This window comes from Bos indicus, chromosome 13 (genome assembly GCF_029378745.1).
Source record: "Bos indicus isolate NIAB-ARS_2022 breed Sahiwal x Tharparkar chromosome 13, NIAB-ARS_B.indTharparkar_mat_pri_1.0, whole genome shotgun sequence".
Taxonomy (NCBI): Eukaryota; Metazoa; Chordata; class Mammalia; order Artiodactyla; family Bovidae; genus Bos; species Bos indicus.
Genome location: NC_091772.1, coordinates 72,428,254 through 72,452,112, shown reverse-complemented (window position 1 = coordinate 72,452,112; position 23,859 = coordinate 72,428,254). Strand labels below are relative to the sequence as shown.

The 23,859-nt window shown below is 50.2% G+C and overlaps 1 protein-coding gene across 5 annotated transcripts in view; it reads right to left on the bottom strand.

Moving 5' to 3' along the window:
• Positions 1 to 23,859, bottom strand: part of TOX2 (TOX high mobility group box family member 2) — a 158,812-nt gene that overhangs the window by 120,891 nt on the left and 14,062 nt on the right. The window contains exon 1 of one of the 5 annotated variants that reach the window (XM_070801721.1): positions 5,210 to 22,737. The exons of 3 other annotated variants lie outside the window; for them this stretch is intronic. In XM_070801721.1, the coding sequence (XP_070657822.1) occupies positions 5,210 to 5,440 (231 nt within the window). In that variant the 5' untranslated portion in view covers positions 5,441 to 22,737. Of the gene's footprint in view, positions 1 to 5,209; positions 22,738 to 23,859 lie in introns of those variants that run through there. One more of the 5 variants, XM_070801722.1, reaches the window with a different exon arrangement.

Genomic DNA, 23,859 nt, shown 5'->3' with positions numbered 1-23,859 from the left:
GGCAGGTATGTTGGGGAGAGGCCGGGCAAAGACCCAAAGGTAGGAGTGTGCTGGTGGAGACCACTAAGGTGGGCAGAGCTAGTGAGGGGGGCGGGAGGGGAGGCCAGAGAGGTTAACAGGGGAGAGAGTGTACCCCTAGATGGCACTGAGATTACCCCTCCCCGGAGAGAGGAAGGCAGCACTTTTTCCGCCTGCCTTATCTGATGCTGTGGTTGGAGGAGCGGGCGAGGGCAGGCGTGAGGGCAGCACACGTAGCCCGGCACATCCGAGGAACCTCAGAGGGGCCCCAAGCAGCTGACATCCGCTCGGCCTGCGGCTTCTTCCTGTGGCTTCTGCATCTCAGGCTGCCCCCATGGCTGCTATTTTTGCTCCTGTTTGGGGTTCAAGGCAGGGCTCCTCTGTGCACGGGGCCAGGGGCTGCTGGGCCCAGCCCCTCTTCGGGTTTCCTCTGCTCAGAGCAACAGGGAGGAGCTGTTTAAATGTTCCAAGTATCTTTGGGGACACTTCCTGTTCAGTAAGTGGGAAAGAAGTAGGAATTTGTTATAGGTATCATCCTGTCAACCTCTTGACCCTCTAAGCTCAGAGAGGTTAGGTGGCTAGTCTGAGGTCACACAGCCAAGTCAAACCACAGGCTGAGGATTCTGATCCAGTCAGTCTAGGTCTGAAGGCTGTAAATTAGCAAGGGGCTCTCTGCATTTACTATCTAAAGTAATGTTTACCAAGCAGACAGTCTGTGTTATCCAGACTTATAGAAGGTATGAGACTAAAGGTACATCATCAGTTCAGTTCAGTTGCTCAGTCATGTCCGACTCTTTGTGACCCCATGGACTGCAGCACACCAGGCTTCCCTGTCCATCACCAACTCCCGAGGCTTGCTCAAACTCATGTCCATCAAGTCGGTGATGCCATCCAACCATCTCATCCTCTGTTGTCCCATTCTCCTCCTGCCCTCAATCTTTCCCAGCATCAAGGTCTTCTCAAATGAGTCAGCTCTTCGCATGAGGTGGCCAAAGTATTGGAGTTTCAGCTTCAATTTCAGTCCTTCCAATGAATATTCAGGACTGATCTCCTTTAGGATGGACTGGTTGGATCTCCTTGCAATCCTAGGGACTCTCAGGAGTCTTCTCCAACACCACAGTTCAAAAGCATCCATTCTTCGGCGCTCAGCTTTCTTTATAGTCCAACTCTCACATCCATACATGACTACTGGAAAAACCATAGCTTTGACTAGATGGACCTTTGTTGGCAAAGTAATGCCTCTGCTTTTTAATATGCTCATACATGCCTTCAATCCCCTCCGAGCATCATAGCACTGATGGGAAGGACTGTGATACAGTGGGCACAAGAGAGGGGCCTCTGGCTCAAACTGTTGGGGCTGGGATGAGGTGGCGATCAGAGAGGGTTTCTAGGGAGCAGTTATGCCACAACATGGTCTGCGGGAAAAGGCAAAGAGGGACGTGCCTGGGGGCCCAGTGGTTAAGAATCCACCTGCCAATGCAGGGGACACGGGTTTGATCCCTGGTCCAGGAAGATCCGACATGCCAAGAAGCACTGAAGCCTGTGCACCACCACTTCTGAAGCCTGCACACCTAGAGCCCCTGCTCTGCAGCAAGAGAAGCCACCGCAAGGAGAAGCCCACACGCTGCAGTGAAGAGCAGCCCTCACTCCCCACAACAGAGAAAGCAAGCGCACAGCAACGAAGATCCAGCACAGCCAAAAATAATGACTTAATTTTAAGGTGAGTTAGTCGCTCAGTCGTGTCTGAATTTTTTCGACCCTATCAGAAGCTATCAGGACCCCTTCAGGCTCCTCTGTCCAGTTCTCCAGGCAAGAATACAGGAGTGGGTAGCCATTCACTTCTCCAGGGGATCTTCCCAACCTAGGGATCAAACCCAGGTCTTCTGCAATGAAAGTGGCTTTTTTTTTTTTTTTTTTTTAATCATCTGAGCCAGTTTATTAACACAAAAAGAAAGGCGGGAATTCGAGGAGTAAAGGAAGCATATTCTGGATAAAAGAGTCTGGGTGCACAAAACCAAGAAGCATGTTCTCTCGGCTAGCGGGGAGGAGCTTTAGGAAGCAGGAGGGCAGTGATTCTGCCTGGGAGGGAGGAGGCAGAAGCCAGCTCTGACTGCAAAGCCTGAGATCCAACAGGGGCCCCAGCCCCACTAGCAGGCATATGAAAGATTTCACAACAGATCCAGTGGCTCCAAGTGACCAAGGATTCAAGCAGAGGAGCTGCTCGTGGAGACTGCACTGGGGGAGGGTCTGTGAACAGAGCAGACTCTAAGAGGGAAGGTGCAGCTAGGGAGTCCTGGATAGAGGCTCCTGTGTCGCCCAGGCACAGGTGATAGAGAAGCAGGGAGACGTGGCTGTGGCCTAGGGGTGCAGTCATCAGGGAGTAGGGAAGAGAGAGGGGTCAGGGATGACTTAAGCCAAGCACTGGAAGGCCATGAGGTTTACCAGGATGGGGTGACGGGAGCGGGCATGTCTGGGGATGGGCGCACGTGCATCAAGATCAGGACCATTCAGAGCCACTGTCTCCTTCAAATGAACTTTCTGGCAGCTCTGAGGATGTGCAAACCAAGGCTGCCTCTCTACACTATTTCCCCGTCCTTAGTGGCTGGCGGTTCCCACGCCTCAGCTGTAAGACCTGCAGAAGGTGAGAATGTTGCCTGAAGTCTCAGAGTCAGAAATCACGAGAGCAAAGCCTGCCCATCCAGGCTCTCCTATGCCCATTCTCATGTCCAACTCGACAGACACTCCATAGCGGGGGACCCTCACACCCTCCCTGGAAAACGGCACCGCAGGGTCTGGGAGAAGCTAGGGAATTCAATCCCATCTCTGATAGTTCAGGACTTCGCTTGTCATTGTTCCACACGTGTGAACACCTGCCAGGCCCCCTGACTAGACAGAGACCATGACTCCTGGATAGCCCTCGGGCCCCCAAGACCATCACAGGGGGTGCCACAGGGGCGCCCGCTCAGGAAACTCTGCACCCCTGCCTCTGCCCCTAATTTCATTAATTACTGGTTTGTGGCTGCATGAGGAGGCCTTGTGGGTGCCACTAATCATGAGAAGGAAATTAACTTCAAACACGCAGTTCATCCTCTTCTGGAGGGTCCCCATACAGCCTTGACTTCCAACACGGAATAAAGCATCTGGAGTTTCTGGGACCAGCCTAAATTATTTCTCTGAAGGAATCAGGGGCCAAAAAAGGTAGAGAACTTGCCCCAGATCATGAAGCAATTACTTAGCAGGCTACGTACAGGCGACTCCGGTTTCCCACTCCCCGGGAACCTTTGTTCTTTCCGTAATTTTCAGGGGTGCCTGTTGTGTGCCACACCCTGTCAAAAGCTCTGCAGGGCGCCTTCCTCGAGAGAGACATGAGTGTTTTTATTTACTGAGCACCAACAAAGTGTTTGTTTAATCCTCCTAACAATCCATCACTTTGTAGGACATGAAACTCTGGTTCAGAGAGGTAAGGTGCTGAAGATCACACAGCGAGCAGGGAGCTCATGGCCAAGTCTTAACTGGGTTCAGCTTCTGTTCTCCCGGTTCAGGGGGGGTGTGGGTGATACTCCGGCCACACCGTCTCCTCCAAGACCTCTCCTCCCTCCCTCCCCAGGTCTTCCTCCCTGACCCAGGGTTCTCAGCTAACACTGGTTTACTAAAGGGACTACTGTCTTGAGATCCCAATTGTATTCTACAATGCCGGTGACTGGTATTCGATAAGCCTTCACGAAGTGTTAAAAATAAGAGTCAGTTCTGTGTCAAGACAGCCAGTAAACCCCTGTAATTTACTCCTCTCCCTGTCAAGAGCTCATGGGTGTGATCAGAGACATAGAGAAATTTGTATCAGCCAGGGCTGCAAAAAACGACTGTGGCCCTGTATTCAAGCTTCCTAAGAAGAGAACCAGAACACAGAGCCTCGGGCTACAAGCACAAGGGGAGAGTTCCCCAGGTCGTACACACCTATGCACGCACACACACACAGTCAGCACCACACAGAAAAGTAGGTATCATTGTTCCCATTTTGTGGATGAGGAGACAGACTTGCAAGGCTCAAGAAGCTTGCCCAGTGTCACAGACCGTATTTGAGGCAGAGCTGACATTTGCAACCGGTACCTGATCGGCCCCTGACACACACTGGGCACTCAACAGCTACTTCCTCCATGGATGGCTGGCTCCAAAGCCTGCTGAGCAAAGCCTGTGACTGCCTGCTTTGACACCCAGTGTGCAGAAAGTAGAGAGCACACACTTCTTGGTCTCAGTTGACCTGGGATTTTCCGAACCCAGGAAAGAAGGCCTGAGAGTGTTACAGGGCTTCCATTTCTGGGACGCACATGCTCACTGCTGGATTTGCAACACTGACAGTGACTGTGATGAATCAGAGCGCCAGAAGAGGTCAGGCCTCCTGCTCGCTCTGCTCAGCGGGGTGCAGCCCTGCCAAGTGTGACAAGCCCCACCTCCAACTCGGCCAACTCCTATCTCAAAGACGATCTCTCCAGGGACAGCGGGGAAAATGCCACAGATGTTGGGTTTCTGCACTCACATTCCCGGTCACCTGTTACATGTGTATGTGTTCCCCCTGAAATCTGTTACCATGTCTTTTCTCATTTTTTGCTGTCCTTTCAACTGGTTATCTTTTCAAAATCGTTAATGGAGTAGAGGAAAAGGTGGCACTCACCACAACGGGTGAGGGCTTTTTCCTGATTCCACAAACTCCTAAATCCAATGGAAGAGGCAGCTCAAACTTTGCTCCTGGTGACATCCCCGGCTACCCCTCACCCCCGCTGCCTTGAAAGGCTCTTCCCACCCCTCATCCCAGGTACCTGCTGGGCTCCTACCATGCCATGGGCCAGATGTACCCTTGTTTCAATCTGAGTTAGCCATATCGCCCCACCATACCTGGCCAGGCCTACTGCAGGGCATGCTAAATGGACGGATAAGTGAAAGAACAAATGCTCTCTGAGCATTTAGGCACCGACACCTGCTCTCCAGGGGCTGGCACCAGCCACTGCCAGAATTCCTTTTTAGGAAGGAGTTGCCAACTGCAGGCCTCCTGGACCTTCCAAAGCATCTTCATTCTACAACGTGACAGACACCTGTCCATCCCTGCCGGCCCCCACCCAGACATCATCTGTCTTCACCCTGGCAGTGCCAGCCTGACCACCTCTAACACAGGAGGTGGTGGGCGCCTGCTGCTTACCTTCTGCTGAAACACACCTGCAATGCACCAGCGTCTTGTTAGTAGAAGGAGCCCGAGTCTCATTCCACAGAAGCCCAGGCAGCGAGAGAACGCGCCCGCGACAGCCTCTGTGCAATTCTGCTGCATAATCAGCAGAGAAAGAGAAAAATGCCAGAAATAGCAAGCTTTATAAGCCCTCCTGACAACTCTTGGTCCTCTATTGGCTGGAGGCCCGGCACCCCCGCCCCCCATCCCATTCCTATAAGGTGAAATGGAAAAACCTGTTATTTAACCTCTTTTATCAAAATCCATCTTCTATCCCAATTTGGGCCTGTGCGTTCAGAGCTCCTGGTGGCTCCAGGTCTCATGGAGCGGAAGGGGAGGCAGCCTGGCTCCGTATTATTTGTGGCTTAAGAGCCTTCCCCACTTATGTCCACTGCCCTGGGAGCGGGTGCTGGACTGCAAGGGCTTTCAGAAGGCAATTTGGCAGCATCTGTCAACGTGTGAAACTTGCATGCCGTTTCATTTGGCAATTAGACTTCCAAGTATCCATTCTGCAGAAATACCTGTACCTGCGTGCACCATGCAAGCCCACTGATGTTGCTCATTACAGAGCAGAATTAGAGGCAGGCTAAACGTCTAAAACGGGGTCAGGCTGAATCGACTGAAGTGCATCCATTCTATGGAATATGATGGAATGAGGAAGATGTGTAGGTACTGACTTAGAACCGGTTGGGAGAAAGTCAAGGACATGATCCCCTTTTTATAAAAACCATAATTGCATATGTATTTGGATACGCACTGTAAAAAATGCCAAACTGTTAATAGTGCTTAACCTGGGGAGTAGGAGAAGGAGGTATTTTCAGCTGCTGCTTTTTTTCTATTTCATTTTTTTTTTCTTTTCCACAAGCATGTACTACATTTGTAGTTTAAAACAAAAACATAAGAGCCTCCCTGGTTCCTTTCCCACTCCTCTGAAACCAGCAGGCCAAGCAAGGCCCAAGGTCACCCACCATAAAGCGGAATTAAGCCCAGGACAGTGCTGGCCCGAAGCACTATGGATCCCCCAGCAGCCTCACTGACATTCATACAAGCACGGTTAAATCAGGGCTTGGTGAAGAAGGTGGACTTTGGAATAAAACAGAATTGGGTTTGAATTGCTGCGCTGCCTGCTGGAACAGTTAACTTCCCTGAGCCTCAGTTTCTTCATCTGTTAAATGGGGATGACAGTGCCTACTAAATACCATGTAGTGTAGGGGGTGGTATGAAGCTAATTTTAATCTTTTGGACATTACAGAACCATCAGAGGCTGCTGAGAAAGCACCACAGAGCTGAGGGCATCCAGGACTAAGTGAGAGGGGTCCTGGGGGGGGTCACCCCACTTATCACAATAAACTATGAGACAGAGAGAAGGGCCTGGGCAACAGCAACTGCCACATGATAATGGGGGTCACTGCCCAGCACGTCAGCAGTAGGATGGATTGAGGGGATTAGAAAAGGCTTCAGAGAGAGCAGTCCAGAGGTTAGGACTCCATCCTTCCACTGCAGGGGGCACGGGTTCAATGCCTGGTTGGGGAACTAAGATCCCACATGCCGTACCGCATGGCCGAAATAAATAAGTAAATTAAAATAATTTCAAAAAAGAAAGAAAAGGCTTCAAAGAGAAAGAAGTCCTGCTTCTGCCTCTGTCAGGCAATTCTTCATTGCAACATTATTTTTGAGAATATGGTAACAAAAATAAAATCCACTGAGAGGGGTTAAATCACAACTCTGGTTAAATCACAACTCTCTGGACAGTGGAATACTAGGCACCTATGAAACGGTCAGCATTCACTGCTACGGAAAGAAGCTCACATTTGTTGAATGTTAATCTCGATCACTGGAAACCAGAGATGCTGATAAGTAAAAGGTGTAGCTGACTGGAACACAGAGAGAGTGAAGGTAAAAGCCCCTCAGTTATCATGTTTTCATCCATTCACTCATTGAGCGTGTTCTGCTCCCTCTGCCTAGGTCCCACATCAAGAAGGGCGGGCTTCCAGACGCCAGGGCAATGTGTGAGCAGGGCACTGTTGGTATCATCAAAAAGACATCCCAGGGGCTTCCCTGGTGGCCCAGTGGCTGAGACTCTGCACTTCCAATGCAGGGGCCCCAGTTCAATCCCTGGTCAAGGAAACTAGATCCCACACGCAACTAAAAAGAGATCCTGTGTACCACAACTAAAACCCAGTGCAGCCAAAATAAATACCAATAAATGTTTTTAAAATTAAAAAAAAAAAAGACCCCCTAGCTCACACAAGTAGTGAAAGGTTATGGTGGAAGGAAGACAGTGTTCACAACTAAGGGCCCAGGGTCATGGGCTGAGTGAGGCTTCACAGAACAGGTGTCATTCGGGTTGATATTTGCAGGAGGGGCCAAGTTTGGGTGCACGGAGAACGGAGGAAGCATGTTAAGAGGGGGGCTGATATGGGATAAAGGCAGGAGGTCCTGACATTCTCCATCAAACACAACTCCACCACGTGTTGGGGGGAAGGGAGGCTGAGTCTGAGGACAGAAGATTCTGGATGTCTTGGAAGGAGGAACGCTGGGGTTGTGACCATGCTGTCCTCAGTGTGCAGTGACAGAGCAGCGTCCCAACCTGACTCGCTCACCCTGAGAGTCCCAGCCCCATGGGGCAGACGGTGCTGAGTGAGGCAGAAGCGCCCCTTTGGCAGGTTGGGTACCGGCAGCTCAGCTAGGTGAACGCCAGCACCTAGATTTCGGAAGGAGGGCTCTTTGCTCGGCGCTGAGTACTTGGCCCAGCAGTGCAGGGTGATGGGGGTCCCAGCTCTAAAGATCCTCTGCTCAGCTGCCCATGTTGCAGAGCCAGGGAGGGGCCCCTGCACCATGATGAAACTCAGCATTTTCTTAGTTTTATTTTTATTTTTCAGATTTTTGATGGTTCTGGTTCAAAACAAAGAGAGATGACTCAGCTTCCTGTGAAAGGGCTGCAGCCCTTTTGGAAAAGGTGGTTCTGTTCTAATGCTTCTCTCTTCCCCGTCCTCCAGGCAGCTCATCCCGGCTGCCTTGTTTTCCTTGATGATCAGCTATTCCCAGAGTGGGGACAGGGACAAAAGCTAGGCTCTAGGGGGATGGGGGGGGTGTCAGATGGCCTGAGTCTGAGTGCTGACCCAGGTCCTTACTCACTGAGAAGTGAAGTGAAAGTCACTCAGTCGTGTCCGACTCTTTGTGACCCCATGGACTATACAGTCCATGGAATTCTCCAGGCCAGAATACTGGAGTGGGTAGTCTTTCCCTTCTCCAGGGGATCTTCCCAGCCCAGGGACTGAACCCAGGTCTCCTGTATTGCAGGCAGATTCTTAACCAGCTGAGCCACTCGCTGAGAAGACCTGGACAAAGTTAAAGCCTATCTGAGCCTGCGTTAAGAATCTCTCGCAGGATCTCTGTACGAAGCAGCGGTCTCCTATGGAAAGGGTGGACCGTAAACATCACTGTTAATACCAGCAGGCACCTGTGCTGAGGTCCTACTGTCCCTACATTATCTTACTGAAGCCTCACCCCTGCCCAGCCCAGGTTCCTATTTTACAGATGAGGAAACTGAGGCTGAAAGCAATAAGCTGCCTCGAGATCCCATCTCCCCATTCCCGAGAATCAGGGCCCACATCCCAAGCCAACTGAGAACTGAACCTGTACGAGCTTGTGCTTTCCATCTGACTCTCCCAGCCAAGCACACCAGCCCCTCACTGCCTCGCTCTTGACTGGCAACACGGAATCATTGTTCTCAGATGATGGAAAATTTCAAGCCAAGGCTTCATAAAAATAATTCCATGAAGGGCTCAGAAAGAAACCTTCAATAATAGCACACCATTTCTTCCCCCTCGGACTAGGAATCCACAAAAGCTGCCTGTGTAGCATCCCAAGGAGATGCAAGAAGCTGTTAGGAAAACCCCTTCAGAGTGCAGATAAAACCGAAAAGCTGAGAATGAGGTGTGAGCTCATGCAAATAAAGAGGAAAGGACTCTAAAAAGGACCCGGATTTCAAACAGGCACCTGGCAGCACAACAGGGTGGGGTCTCTCAAACCTTTGTCCTGGAACTAATGGAAAAAAACAGATCTGGCGCAGGTGAACACAAGGTAACTCAAGACAGCAAGAACCCCACTTTCCATGGCCCTTTCCCCTGCATCACCCCAAAGCATACACTGACAGAACAACCTTAATAGTAACTGACTAATTTTAAACCCTGTGATTACCAGGGTTGATTTCCATGGAACCTTCCTTTCACAGCACCGAGACGCGCTCATGAGCGGTAATTGCCAAGTTCAGTTTTAGCTCTGTCATACGCAGTCATCGGCGCTAACTAAGGCGGCCGCTCCCTTGCCAGGTAAGCCGGTAATGAAGTCGGCTTTGCGGCTGAATTTCACAATATTGTGATGCCGCCGTCAGCACCTACAAGTGCTGAGAAGCCATGGAGCTGCTTCGAGGTAGAACAAATCTCGCCCCGGGGAAGTAACTGGAGCCACTCTGAGTCTCTAAGGGGTCCTGCCTGGATCCTCACAACCACCAGGGTTCGTGGTTGCTTAACCCCACGTGCTGCCTCGCTGGAAACGCTGATCACCGTGGGGCCACCTTGTACACGTGGGGGTGCTCCCTTCCCTGCCTCCCGACATCCCCTGCAACTGCCTCCCACTTCCCCTCTCCATCCCGACGGCCCTCCCCGCATTTGAACTCACGTCTGATCGCACAGTTTCACCCATTGGGCCCTTGCCGGTCCTCCAACCACTGCATGGACTCGCCTGTGGGAGTTCTGCACCACGCCACGTGCCAGTCTCATTTTATAAACGCTTCCATTGGCCTTGGCCGCTGACCTATTTTTTATTATGTACTTATTTATTTGGTCTTGCGGGTCTTCCCTGCAGCACGTGGGATCTAGCTCCCTGACCAGAACCTCCTGCATTGGGAGCGCGGAGTCAGCCACTGGACCACCAGGGCTGTCCTGTAATTAAACAGTTTCCATGCCCCACACACAAAACCCTCCCCCTGACTGCGTTCTGATGGTAGAACTGTGCTCTAGAACACGAGCAGGGATGTGTGCGCTGACTTTGTACTGACTTCAAACTTATGCCCAGACACTGAGAGGTGCTGCTATGATGGGACAGAGGGCTGAGAACCACTCCCTCTAGGTGCCCACTGCATGCCAGGCGTGCACGCGTACCCTCGCCCACAAGCAGCCAGACAGGCGAGAGAGCAGGGGCTCATTCCCTCCCTGGGGAAACTGAGCCCTGAGAACGTCAATAAAGCAGGTAAGGGGTTTCTCTTCATTCCAAATGCCAGTTAAACCTGAGGAGCTGCCAAGCCTCTTCCCCTGATAAAGAAATCCTGGAATAAATCTATTTCCCTTTTTACTTGTCCACCAGGAAGCCTGGAGAGCCAGATGTGTGTACGCCAATTTCACTAACTATAGGACCCAAAGCCAACATATCTGTTTTCATTTTTCACTTAGAATTTGTTCTATTCTATATTTTCCTTGGCTCTAATTTTCTTTTTATTGGAGTGTAAGTGTCTTACAATGTTGTGTTGGTTTCTGCTGTTCAAGGAAGTGAATCAGCTACATGGATACATATATCCCCTTCCTCATGGACCTCCCGCTCCACCACCGCCACCATTCCAGCCCTCTAGGTCATCACCGAGCTGAGCTCCCTGTGCAATATAGCAGCTTCCCACTAGCTCTCTATGCTAGACATGCAGTGCACATATGTCAGCCTCAGTCTCCCAATTTGCCCCACCCTCCTTTCCTCCTCCTGTGTTCACATGTCCATTTTCTACATCTGCATCTCTATTCCTGTTTTGCACATGGGTTCATCTGTAGCAGTTTTCTAAATGTATTATATATACTTTTATATCTTCCTATGTGTTCCTGTGAAAGAATGACCAAAGTTAAGCAAGCACCAAAAGCCAAACATGGAGAGGTAGACACCCAGGGTCCCACAGCTGGTCCAGGAGTCTGTCTACCCAGGTCCCCTCCATACTGATCCCATCCACTTCCTCCTTTCCTCGACCAAAAGGCTAACAGCATCCGAGCGTCTGTTTTCTGCCAAGCACGACAGGTCCTGCTATGTCCACACCAACTTCCCAGCAACCCCAAGAGGTAACACTAGTAAAAGCACATCCTCTGTCCCAGGTACTGTTTCCGCACATTTAAGAATAGTGTTCCCCACGAAAACCCTCTTAGGTAGGGTATTCCCATCTTACAGGGGCGTGAACTGAGGTACAGGTTGGGTAACTTACTGGATGTGCACAGCTAGTTAGGTGTCACAGAGAGGACTGGAACTAAGGTTCTGGGCTCTACTGTGCATGCTCCCAGCAGGATGCTGTAGACTGAGTCCCTCATCGTATAGATAAGGACGTGAGGTTTCGAGAGACCAGGGGTTCGCCGTACTTGGGCTCTGACTGTCCAGTCCGGATGGCTGCAGGCACAAAGGGAGAAGCCAGGGACTCCAGGAAGCCCCTCTCCCAACTCCCGGCCAAGCCAAGGCTGCACTTCTAGAAGTCAGGGCACAAGTTCACTCCTGCCAGAGATGCAAAGGGAGACTGCCAGGGAGAAACACGAGGACTGAAGGCATTCCGAGTCTTCCAAGGCCACCTCAGGGCTTCCCAGGTGACTTAGTTTTAAAGAATCTGCAAGGCAGGAGACTCGTGTCGGATCCCTGGGTTGGGAAGATCCCCTGGAGAAGGGAATGGCAACCCACTGCAGCATTCTTGCTGGGATAATCCCATGGATAGAATGGCCTGGTGGGATAATTCCATGGACAGAGGATCCCAGTGCATGGGGTCGCAAAGAGTTAGATACGCTGAGTGCACACACACACACACACACACGCACACGCATGAAGGCCACCTCAGCTGTCTCTCCACCACCGCCCTGGACCCTTTGGTGCTGGGGCCAGGCATCCCAGGGCACCCACCCCCACTCAGGCCTCTTCCCTGCCACACTGGTGGCTGAGTGCCCAATTCAGTCAAAGGCAGTGTGAGGGTTTTTTGTTTTGTTGGTATTTTTAACTTAATTTTTTTAGAATTTTTTTTTAATGTGGACCACTTTTAAAGTCTTTATTGAATTTGTTACAGTGTTGCTTCTGTTTTATGTTTTGGATTTTTTTTTTTTTTTGGCTGTGAGCCATGTGGGATCTTAGCTTCCTGACCAGGGATGGAACCTGCACCCCCTGCATTGGAAAGTAACGAAGTCTTATCCACTGGATCGCCACAGAAGTCCCTGGAAATGAGTTTTGAAGCATGAAGAGCCAGGTTCAAATCCCAGCTCTGCCACTTACTAGCTGTGAACCCTGGATGAGGGTGAGCCTCTCCATATACTGAGTGTTAAAACCACCGCCTCACTGCATATCTGGGGAGAGGGGAGAGCCCACTGCACCCGTAGCCTCTCTCTCCGAGTAGATTTGCCAACCAAGTGGTGCCTGCCTCACCTCCAGCATCGTCCTGGCAAACCCTTCCAAGGCCTCCATCAGCAGATGCCAGAGGGCTGGGAAGGCCAGGGAGGTTTGCTCCAACTTACCTCATTCAAGACATGCCTTCTGGAACAAGACAAAAAAAATTAAGTAATAAAATTTGAGTTTGAATACAAAGCCCGAATCAGGACTGATCTTTCCAGAACTTCTCCATCCTACCTCAAGAAGGGAAGGGGATCAAGGAAGTCTCTGGGGGTCACCCCACCTCTAGTCGGCCTCAATGACAGGCCTTCCCCCTGGCCATCCGCAGCAGGATGGGCTGCTGGCCCACGTGACACATCACGGTTGCCATGGTTTCTGTTTATTCTGGGAAAGACAGCTTCCCTGACATCCAGGCCTGGTAAAGACGAGTGTTTGCTACACTCTGACCGTGTAATCACTGAGGTCCCTTGCTCTGTCCTCAGCTGCACACAGGCTAGAGCCTGCAAGCACAGAAGCAAAGGCACTGGTGGTAACTCAGCACCCCCAGGTCCCCCTCTACCCAATCCAGTGTGGATGGAACAAAACCCCACTTTCAGATGAGAAAACCAAGGCTTGGGCTTGGGCCGTGACTTGCCCAGGGTCAGCGAGAGGCAGGGATTCAAACTTGGATCTGTCTAACTTGTCCTATTTTTTCCAGCTGTGTGCTGGTTCATTTATGATCATTACTCTGACTCCCAGGAAACTCAGGCCTTTTCCCAAAACTGCACCTCCTGATATGCCTTGAGAGGACCCTATCCAATGCTCAGAGACATCAACGGCAGCTCACAGGAGTGAGCAGGGAGTTCCCCAGGGGGACCTGACACTCAGGTCCCCACCCCAGATCTGACCACACCATTCTCAGTTCAAAGACCGCTGGCCAACAGAACTAAATCTAAGCCTCGCACTTAACCAGCACCCCACACATCCTCAGTTTTATGCCTATGTCCCTTCCCTCGCTGTCTCTTTGCCCTTTCCAATACTCAGATCCCTCCTCTTCCATCGGAATTTCCTGGGTGCCCATGGGAGCATCAATCCCCACTCCTCCCGAAGACCACAGAGCCCAGCTGCCCCTGTGAGAGGGCCACCCATGGAAGGGTCTCTCCTCACTCCTGTGTTACGTGGGACAGCTATGAAGCAACAGTTCCTTTCTCAGCCAAGCCTGCTGACACTGCCAGGGAACTGGCACTTCACCGGGAGCTCAAATGTGCCAGGTTCCTCCCTCCACAGGGCCTTTGCACATGCCATCCTACCTGGAATGCTTCCCCTTAGTCCCTACCATCTAGCAATTCCTAGCTCTCCTTCAAGTCTCAGTTTAAGGGTCACAGAAGTCCTCCTGACCCTCCCTGTTACCCAGTCAGACAGCACTCGTGCAGCCCTGCTAATCACACTTGTCATGGTCACATTGGGTTTCGTTATGGGATTATTTATTAACTAGATTGAAAGCCACATAAGTGCAGCACTAGGTCTGTGCTGGGGTCCCTGGCACAGTGCCTGGCACACTGCAGGGACTTGATAAGTGTTTGCTGTTCTGAAAGAGTGTGGGCAGCTGTGGTGGATTAAAATGATGCCACAGGGTCTCAGGTTTCACATGCAACCTCTGCACTGTAATGTTACACCTCCTCCCATCAAGCACCAGAGTCTGTCTGTGCATGCCTTGAAGGCAGGCTTAACCATGTGACTCCATTTGGCCAATGAGATGGCAGCAAATGTGCCGCAAGCAAAGGCCTGAAAAGCACTTCTGCCCCAGGACAGTCTCACTCGCTGCACTCACAACCCGGGAGCAGCAGATGAGGACGCCAGAGGGAGCTTGCTGGAGGATGAGAGACTGGGAAGAGCTGACCCAACAATCAGCCTCCCACCTGTCAACTGCCAGACACATACATCAGTGAGGCGATCTTCAATCAGCTAGTGGCCAACTGACCGGCCAACTGACCACAGATGCAGGACAGAGCCTTGAAGAGGCCAGACTGGCTCAGAAAGCCCTCCAGCCAACCCACAGATTGTGACCAAATAAAATGGTGGTTGTTTTAAAGCACTAATTTGGGGTGACTTGTTATGCAGCAAAAGGTAGCTGATACAGGAGCTAAGATATGCTCACAACCAAAGAGCTCAGGTCTGACCAATACAACATCAAGCTGAAAACAACAAAAGCTTCTTGGGAAGTGGAAAGCAGCTGGGAGGTGAAGGTCACGTCTCCGGGTTTGAGCCCTGCTGGTCTGTGACTTTGTCTTGAGCCTAGACAAGGTGGCCACTGCCTCTGTGCCTAAGTTTGCCCATCTCTGCAGTGAGAATGACACATCCCAAACCAAGTTTCCCTAGGAGGGGTAGACTGAGTCTAAACAGGGAGTGGATGTGAAAGAGCTGCCCAGAGGAAGCTAAAGACTCTTTGGTAGACACGTGCTGCAGAAGAAAGATCACAACTTCAGAGCAGACGGATTCCGGTTCCTGATTCCCTCTGCTGCTGTCAGGGTGAGTGACCTTGGGCAAGTTTCTCAACCTCTCTGAGCTTCAGGTGTCACCTGATACATGTCCCCTGACCTGGTGACAATACATAATATGCAGGGCTATGGTGAGGGTTAAATAAGACAGTATACATAAGTCATGGAACACTGTGCCTGGCACATAGAAATTCTATAAATAGTAGTTCCTCCTCTGTCCCCACCTCTACTCCACTGGCACCTCTTTCTGCCACCTTGCCCCAACATACCATGTGGAGTAAGAGTTCCCATGTTTCAGATCAATATCTTGTGCCTGGTGACAAATTGTGACTGTAGCTTACATAACATCGAGAGAGAAAAAGAGAAAGGCTTGCTTGAAGGATGAAAGGAAAAGAGCTCCATGTTGGCAGCTCTGACAAGGGGAGAAAACTCAGGCTGTGGTGAAGAGCATGAAGAAAAATGGAGATGATTCAGAACTGAGCCCCTGCCCTGAAGGCAGACACACCCCAAGCCCACATCTGTCTTCATCTAGGATGATTATCTGTGGTCTTTCCTCCATTCACTGCCAAGGCACCAGCAGGTAGCCTGGCACTGGCCACTCAGGAAGGATGCAGGTGGGCACATCACGGGGCAAGGCAACCAGCTCTGAGACCCCTGAATGATTCCTGGGCCGCAGTCAGCATCTTGGGCTTCCCAAGTGTCTTGGTGGTAAAAAAAAATAACCCCGTGCCAATAAAGCAGATGCAGGAGACGTGGGTTTGATCCCTGCGTCGGGAAGCTCCCCTGGAGGAGAGCATGGTAACCCACTCCAGTGTTCTTGCCTGGAGAATCCCACGGGCAGAGGAGCCTGGTGGGCTGCAGTCCATGGGGGCACAGATGAGCATGAGCACATCGGCATCTTAGCCTGGCCTCTGTCCAACAAAGCACCTACCGCAAATGCAGAGGTCTCTCTGCCCCAAGGACCCCTAATGTCAACAGGTGGTCAGGAAGGCTCCAGGATGGAATCAGCAACTGCCCGCCCCCCGCCCCAACACACACTGATGAGGCTGAATCCAGGGAGGGCTGACACGTGGGGGAGCTGGCCCCGCATGGGGACAGAAGGTTCCCAGAGCAGAGGGGAACAACACTGGATGATTCCCCCTGCAAGCGTCACACCTACCCCATGGCCTTCCATGGCCCCCGCTACAGGATCCAAACCCTGGGGGCTGACACTCCAGGCCCTTCCCAAGCTCCAAACCCATGTACTTTGGCCCCTGATGTGAAGAACTGACTCACTGGAAAAGACCCTGATGCTGGGAAAGATTGAAGGCGGGAGAAGGGGACAACAGAGGATGAGATGGTTGGATGGCATCACCGACTCGACAGACATGAGTTTGAGCAAGCTCCTGGAGTTGGTGATGGACAGGAAAGCCTGGAGTGCTGTAGTCCATGGGGTCGCAAAGAGTTGGACACGACTGAGCGACTGAACTGAAACCAATCCACCCAACCCTACCCCAGGCCCCATTACAACCTGAGTATAGGGACCAAGGACCAATCACAACCAAAATCTTGTGAGGCTACAGCACAAGAGAGCACAGTGGCTTACCCAAGGTCACACAGTGAGTTCAAACAAAAGCCAAGAACCCTGTCCCCCATCCACACGCCTGAAGGTCACTGTCAGGCAAGGATACAGTGTGGGTGTTGATGGGGTCTCCACTCCCATACCCCGATCTTCCTTTTCAGGCTGTGCAACCGCCCCTCAGCGACAATACAGGCTGTTCTTCTCCGTAGAACTGCTCTTGGCTGATAGACAAGCCTAGGGGGCATGACCCAGCTTCCCCACCCTTCCTGAGGAAGCCCATGGCCATGACCACCTGAGATGGAGGTACAAAAGGCCACCCTCCCTCTCAAAATGGGACCAGTTCTATAGCATCATTCGTGCTTCAGGGATCCCTGTAGGATGAAGCAGGTCTCCAGGCAGACCACCTCCTTGCTTATCTTCTCCCTGCCCTGCTGCCCCCACTCCCCTTCTCATAAAAGCAGTCCCCACTGATTCTCTTTTACAAGAAGCAGCTCTGCCGCTAGGGAGCTCAGCCTGACACAAAGTCCTCAGTCCTCAAATTGTGGTCCACTCACCAGCAGCAGCACAGCATCATCTGGACCTCATGAGAAACACACGCTCTCCGACCCCACCCAGATCTGCTAAATCAGAAACTGCCTTTTTATAGAAACCAACTTGCATGTGATTCCCATGCAAGTTATGATTTGAGACGCTCTGGCTTAACAGAGATAGTTATCCCATCATGGGGATCATCCAACCATGGTATTGCCCAAACCTGCCCATCTGTTGTGGCAATTGTATGGCTAAGCAGCTATGTCATCTCCATGCTCCATGCTGTGGCTGGATGTGGGCTCCAGCATAACCGAGGTAGAAGTACTTTGTTCTTCTGATTTGAGTTCCAGTCTCACACACTTTACACGGTCACCAGAATTCTGTTTTTCTTTCTTCTGCTTTTCTTTCATGCCCCCAGAAACCAGTCCCAGTGCTTGCATTAGTCAATTAGAGTGTCTGCCTCTACTACCTTCTTTTTAAAAAAAAACTATTTATTTATTTATTTTTGGCTGTAGGGGGTCTTCATTGCTGTGTGACTTTTTCTCTAGTTGCAATGAGTGGGGTGAGCTCATTGCAATGAGTTTTCTCTCTAGTTGCTCTCGCACTTCTCATTGCGGTCACCTCTCTTTTTGCAGAGCACGGGCTCTAGGCGCACAGACTCAGTAATTGTGCCACACTGGCTTAACTGTCCCGCGGCATGTAGCATCTTCCCGGACCATGATCGAACTCATGTTCCCTGCATTGGCAGGTGGATTCTTAACCACTGGATCACCAGGGAAGTCCTCTACTGCCTTCTTGAAGGGACCCAACCCAACACCAGACAGCTAGGAAATTTTTCTCAAGGGCACTTTTAGGGGAAGATGGTGCAAAGAGGTCCAGATTCCCCAGGGCCCTGGAGGGTGGAGGGAGGGGGAGCAAGACCACTGATGTCACTGCCTTGGAAGAAGAACATTCCTGACCAGCCATGAGTCAGAAACCCCTCTTCAGAGGCCCCATTCCAGCCCACCCCAGGGAATGAGCCCCACAGAGCCCCTCCAAGGGGATGCCTATGACCTTTGCAAAAGGAAAGGCAATAACCAAGTCCTACATGCCTAGCGGACCCCAGGGCCATTCCCGGAGGCTGCAATAATCCTGCCGGGTGTTTGGACAGGAGCAACCGTGCAAAGCTTGTCATCTCTGCCTGTTGCCTGAGGAGGGAAGTGGTTCACCTTTTGCTAATCGCTCTAATTCATTTTTTATTACTAACTTTCCTGTTTTCTATTTGCCGTCTGATTGAAGGTATTACCGAAGGCATTTAAACAGCATCAGACCGTACCACAATGGCAAACATAACTCTTCTGATTGAAATCTGAATTAATATACATATAATTCCCTGATCACAAAGATCTCATGATCCACATTTTAGACCCCAAGTGAAGGCGGATTTGACAAGAGACATACACAACTGAAGGTTTTTCAAAAGACAATTAGCCGTGCCAGGAGGCTGCCTTAAGATGGGTGCTTTCTTGGGCTGTTGGTGGACATGGCTGACACTTTGGCACCATGTCCTGAATCCAGAGACGTAAAAACATTCACTCCTTTGAGCCAGGAGTTCAACTTTGGCTGTGGCCAGCAGCCTAGGCCTGAACCTTGAGACCCCATCTCGAGCATACCCCATAGCCAATCCATCCCCAAATCACATATAGTCTACCTCCTAACATCTCCCATATCCTTCTACTTCTCTCCACTCTCATCCCAGCAGTATAGTCCAAGCCAGTGCGGTCCAACAGAACTTTATGCAATGACAGGAATATTCTATATCTGCACTGTCCATGGGGGATATAGAGAACTTGAAATATGGCTTGCATGATGAAGGAGCTACATTTAATTTGATTTTACTTTAAATCTCAATAGTCACGTGTAGCTAGTGGCTACCATTTTGGAGTGTGCAGCGATCATCAATCCTCTTCTAAACCACAGTGACCACCTCCCCACTGTCCCCTTGGACATTCTTTGTCCCATCCACTGCTTTCCCCGTAGGACAGCCACAAAGATAAGAGCAGCACACCTCAACTCTCACTACCATTGAGACAAAGTCCAAACTCCTGGACATGGCCTTCAAGGGCCCATCTCCTGGAGCAGAAACTACTCCAATTCTCGGGGAGGCTATGGTATGCCAGGTGCTGGAGGCGGGGCAAGCAGCGAAGGCCTCCTGGAGGAGGTGTCACTTGAGCAGAAACTTAAAAGACATGTCCATAGGAGTCTGCCAGGCGGGAGGAAGATGCCAAAACCAGAGGCACCACAGTGAGAACAGCTCTCGTAGCTACATCCACGAGCCACCGGCAGAGAGCCAGCCCTTATGAAGCTGATAATCCAGTGGGACAAAAACAATACACAGAATGAATAGGCAAATGACACATGAGAAAAGAAAAAGACGGGTAAGGGGTTTCTGGTGGACTGGGTGGAAGGGAGAAATCAGCAGCATTAAATTGTAAGGAAGGAAAGTGCCCAAATAAACATGCTCTCGAGTCTGTGTGATTGGACAGTAGCGGGTGGTTTCTCCCCCATTCCTTAAACATCTTGGCAGGGAACACAGTCTTCACGATTTATAGTTTAGTAAGAATAAGCAGGTGATCTTGCGTGACCACACTGATTCTTTTATAGAAGTTTATTTTTTATCTATTTATTTCTATTTATTGGGCTGCCTCAGGTCTTAGTTGTGACAAAACAGGGGGCTAAGACCCACCAGCCTGTCCCCCATCTAGACAAGCACTGATGAAAAATCCTAAGAGTTTCAACCACCAACCCTCTTGACTCCCATTTCAACCTTCTTCCCTGAGATCGGCATGTCTTTGCGATGTGAACTCACGTAGGCTCTTTCATTGTGGTGCACAGATTTTCTAGCTGCAACATGCTGCCTAGTTGCTCCATGGCACGTGGGATCTTAGTTCTCCAACCGGGGATTGAACCCGTGTCCCCTCCATTATACCGTGGATTAATCACTGGACCACCAGGGAAGTCCCCAACCACACAGAGATCTTGCTTATAGCCTGATGCCACCACTTAAGGAAGACCTTTAGCAACCTTGATGAGGGGTAGTACATTAACAGTGGAACCTTTCTCTACGATATTTATCATTCACTATGGATGTTAACACTTCAGTTAACTGTGATTTTGCTCTACATGGTTTATTTTACAAGGTGAATTTAGTTTTTCACAAGTAATTAAAAACCTTTCCTTATAACGTTTAAAAAAAAAGTCCTGCCTGCCCAACAGAAGCATTCCCATGGGCTAGAGAGAGATTTCCTTATCTCTGAAGGTCAGGCTGACTGCACTCCAGCTCCCCCAACCCAAGCAACTGGGAGTGATGCCTCCCTCCTAAAAATGGCAAGGTCATCACCCAGAGGGAGACTGGAAGTGGACAAAATGGGGCTGAGATCCACCAGCCCTTCCCCCAACAAGTCAAGCATTGATGAAAAATCCTAAGGGTTTCTACCACCAACCCTCTTGACTCCCATTTCAACCGTCTTCCTTGGGCTCAGCATGGTCTTTACAATGTGAACTCACATTTATTAACATTTACAAAGCCCCAGACACTGTCTCTCTCATATTTATGCATTTAATCCTCTTGGCAACAATGCACAAATACCCAATGGAGGCCCAGAGAGGGTGACACCGAATTATTCTTGGAAACACAGCCTGGGATATGTTATGATGGCTATCTCTGGCAAACATAACCACCACACTTATTCATTCATTCTTTCAACAACTTATCACCGAGCACCTACTACCCAGCAGACACCACGTTTAAGTGCTGGAGACTCAGTGCTGAAAGAAACAAGCAAGACTCCAGTGGTTGGAAAGCTTACTGTCCTCAAGGTGGAGCAGGCCCTCAAGTCATCCTACGGATCTAGCATACAAGGGGGAAAAACACAATGGGGGCTGAGATAGAAAATAACAGGGTAACTGCAAAGATGAGGGGGTCAGAGTCTTGGAGAAGGTGAGGATAAAGCTGAGACCTGAAGGATGAGCAGGAAACAGCCTTGTGCAGAATGAAGACAAGGACATTTCACACAAAGGCAATGGCATATGCAAAGACCTTCAAGCAAAAATAAGCATGCGGGTGGGGGCATCTGGGGAAAAAGCAAGAAGGCCGGGGTGGCCAGAATGGAGTCAATGGAGGCTGGTTTTGCTCCCCATCGTATCCCCAACTCAAAGCCCAGGGCCTCGGACAGAGCAGCTGGGAGTGAGGCTGGAAAAGCAGGCTAGATCACACCAGGATGTCTGGACCAAACAAGGCATTTATTGTTACCTACACACACAGGGGAAGCACTGGAAGGTTTTAAGCAGAGGTCTGATTTTGGTTGGGCAGAGTTCACTAAGCCACCATGGAGACCCAAGAGCAATTCTGCCCAGAAAAATGACAAGATCTCATTCACAAATCAAACGAAACCCAATCACAGTTGAGATGGCTCCTCAGTGCGTCGTGCTGTGTGGCTCCTGGCCATCGGATAGTTACTGTCCCAAAGCTAAGCGTCCCCAGCTGGTATGTGGGAGGTGGCCGCCTTTCGGAAGAGCCAGATAAAGCAGCAAGTGACAGGACATGTTGACCAAGCACTGGACAGAGGCAGGGCCGCCGGCAGAGAGAATATTGTGCCAAAGATGCTGCAACAGGGGCAGGGCTTGTTGTTAATGTGGCGCCATCAGGAAAACACACTTCTGTGCTTCACTGATACTGTAAGACCTAATCTAAGAGAGTGTGCAAACATTTAGTGCTCCAGTCACAAGATAAGTAAAACAGCTAACAGAAGGGCCGATGGAGGAAATGCATTGCACAGGTGGGAGGACAGGCCCTTCAGGTTTGGAGTTTTTTCCCTCTTTGTCTCATTTAAAATCCAACTTTGGCTCTTAGACATCAATAAACAGATCTGGAAAGGGAAAAAGAAATTAAGTATCTCAGAGGCTTAAACACACTTTATTATCTCATTTAATTTTATCAACAGATAGCACAGTTAATTCCATATTGCAGATGAGGAAACTGAGGCCTAGAGGTAATAAGTAGCTTTCCAAGTGCCCTCTCGGCCCCTTCTATGCCTTTGCACATGCTGTTCCTTCTACCTGGAATGCTCTTCCCTATCTTCTTCACCTGGCCAATTCATCTCCAAGCACAGGCCAGGTGTCCGCTCCTCTGAGAAGCCTTTCCTCACCCCACTCTAGCCTCTGCCTGGCCTGGTAGTCTCACACCCATTGGAATTGTTTCTTTCTGCCTGTCTCTCTAGTATATCAGACTGCAGCTTCTCAAGGACAAGGACTAGGTGTTCATCATCTGTTCATGTCTGGCATCTACCTCCAAGGCCTACATACAGCAGGCAGAGAATGTTCTTTGCTTGGCCGAACGAATGAAGGAATAAATGAATTAGCTCTACGTTTCAAAGCCAGAATTTGATTCTGGGTCAATATGACTCCAAGGCATATCTTTTGACCAGAATGTGAGTGTGTGTCTTTATATAATCAATCAGAAGACATACAAAAACATGGGATACATTTCAAAACATACTGAGAGCTTCATTCACCCCTCTGAAAGAGCTGCCAAAAAGCGACACCCCTAGGGGAAAACAGGATGGCGAATGTGGATAAAGGGCTCACCAAACCCTTTTGCAAGAGCCTTTCACCTTGGTTAACTGTCTAGCATAACTCCCCTGGAAACCTGAAGAAGGCAGGATGCTAACTATGTTACTAGGCCACTCTGCTTATGGTAAAAATGACCCTTGATTGGTAAGTTGCATCTGGACTGGAAGGAACTATAAATAAACTATAACTATCTGATTAAGAGGCTGTATTTGGGACCTCCCCAGTGGTCCAGTGGCTGAGACTCTGTGCTCCCCAGGCAGAGGCCCCGAGTTCGATCCCTGGTCAGGAAATTAGAGCCTGCATGCTGTGGCTAAAGATCCCACATGCCTCCATGAAGATCAAACATCCAAAGTGTTGCAACTAAGATCTGGCACAGCCAAGTTAATACATATTTAAAAAGAAGCCATATCTGAGGTTTCCCCCGAGTGTAATGACTCTTGTAACCGACATGCCCCTTGCAGGGAAGTAGATACTAGAGAATGAGATGGTCCTTTGGGAACTGAAGCTTTTAAGTCAAGTGGTTTCCAAAGTCACCTACTGAGGATGTTCTTCTCTTGCATCTGAACTAAAACCTGGCACTGGGGGGAGCTGACAAAGAAAAGACAAGTCCCCCTCCATGGACAACGTCAGAGACCTCTGCTGGAACTTCTCCTGCAGAGAAGGCACAGATCGTGTGTCCTGCTGGCCAAGCAGTGGTTCTTGTTCCAAGTCCTTCGAGAAGACAGGTACCAAGGGTCTCCTGAGTGAGTCTTATGAAGCTGAATGTTTCATTGAACCTTACAGTCTTTGTGAGAGCGTCCATGAGAAAGAAGAGAACTGATGTAGAGGAAGAAAGAGACTATTCCAATCAGAAACACCACTACACTTATTCTGAACTTGAAAGCTCTTTAGACCTCTCCTTTACAAAAGACATGAAAACCTGGGATGCGGACTGCCTTGGCAATCCAGGGGTTAAGAGAGGGTGTGGATTCAACCCTTGCTCAGGGAACTGAGATCCTATATGCTTCGAGGTGCAGCCAAAAAAAAAAAAAAAACTTGGGATGACACCTATGCTC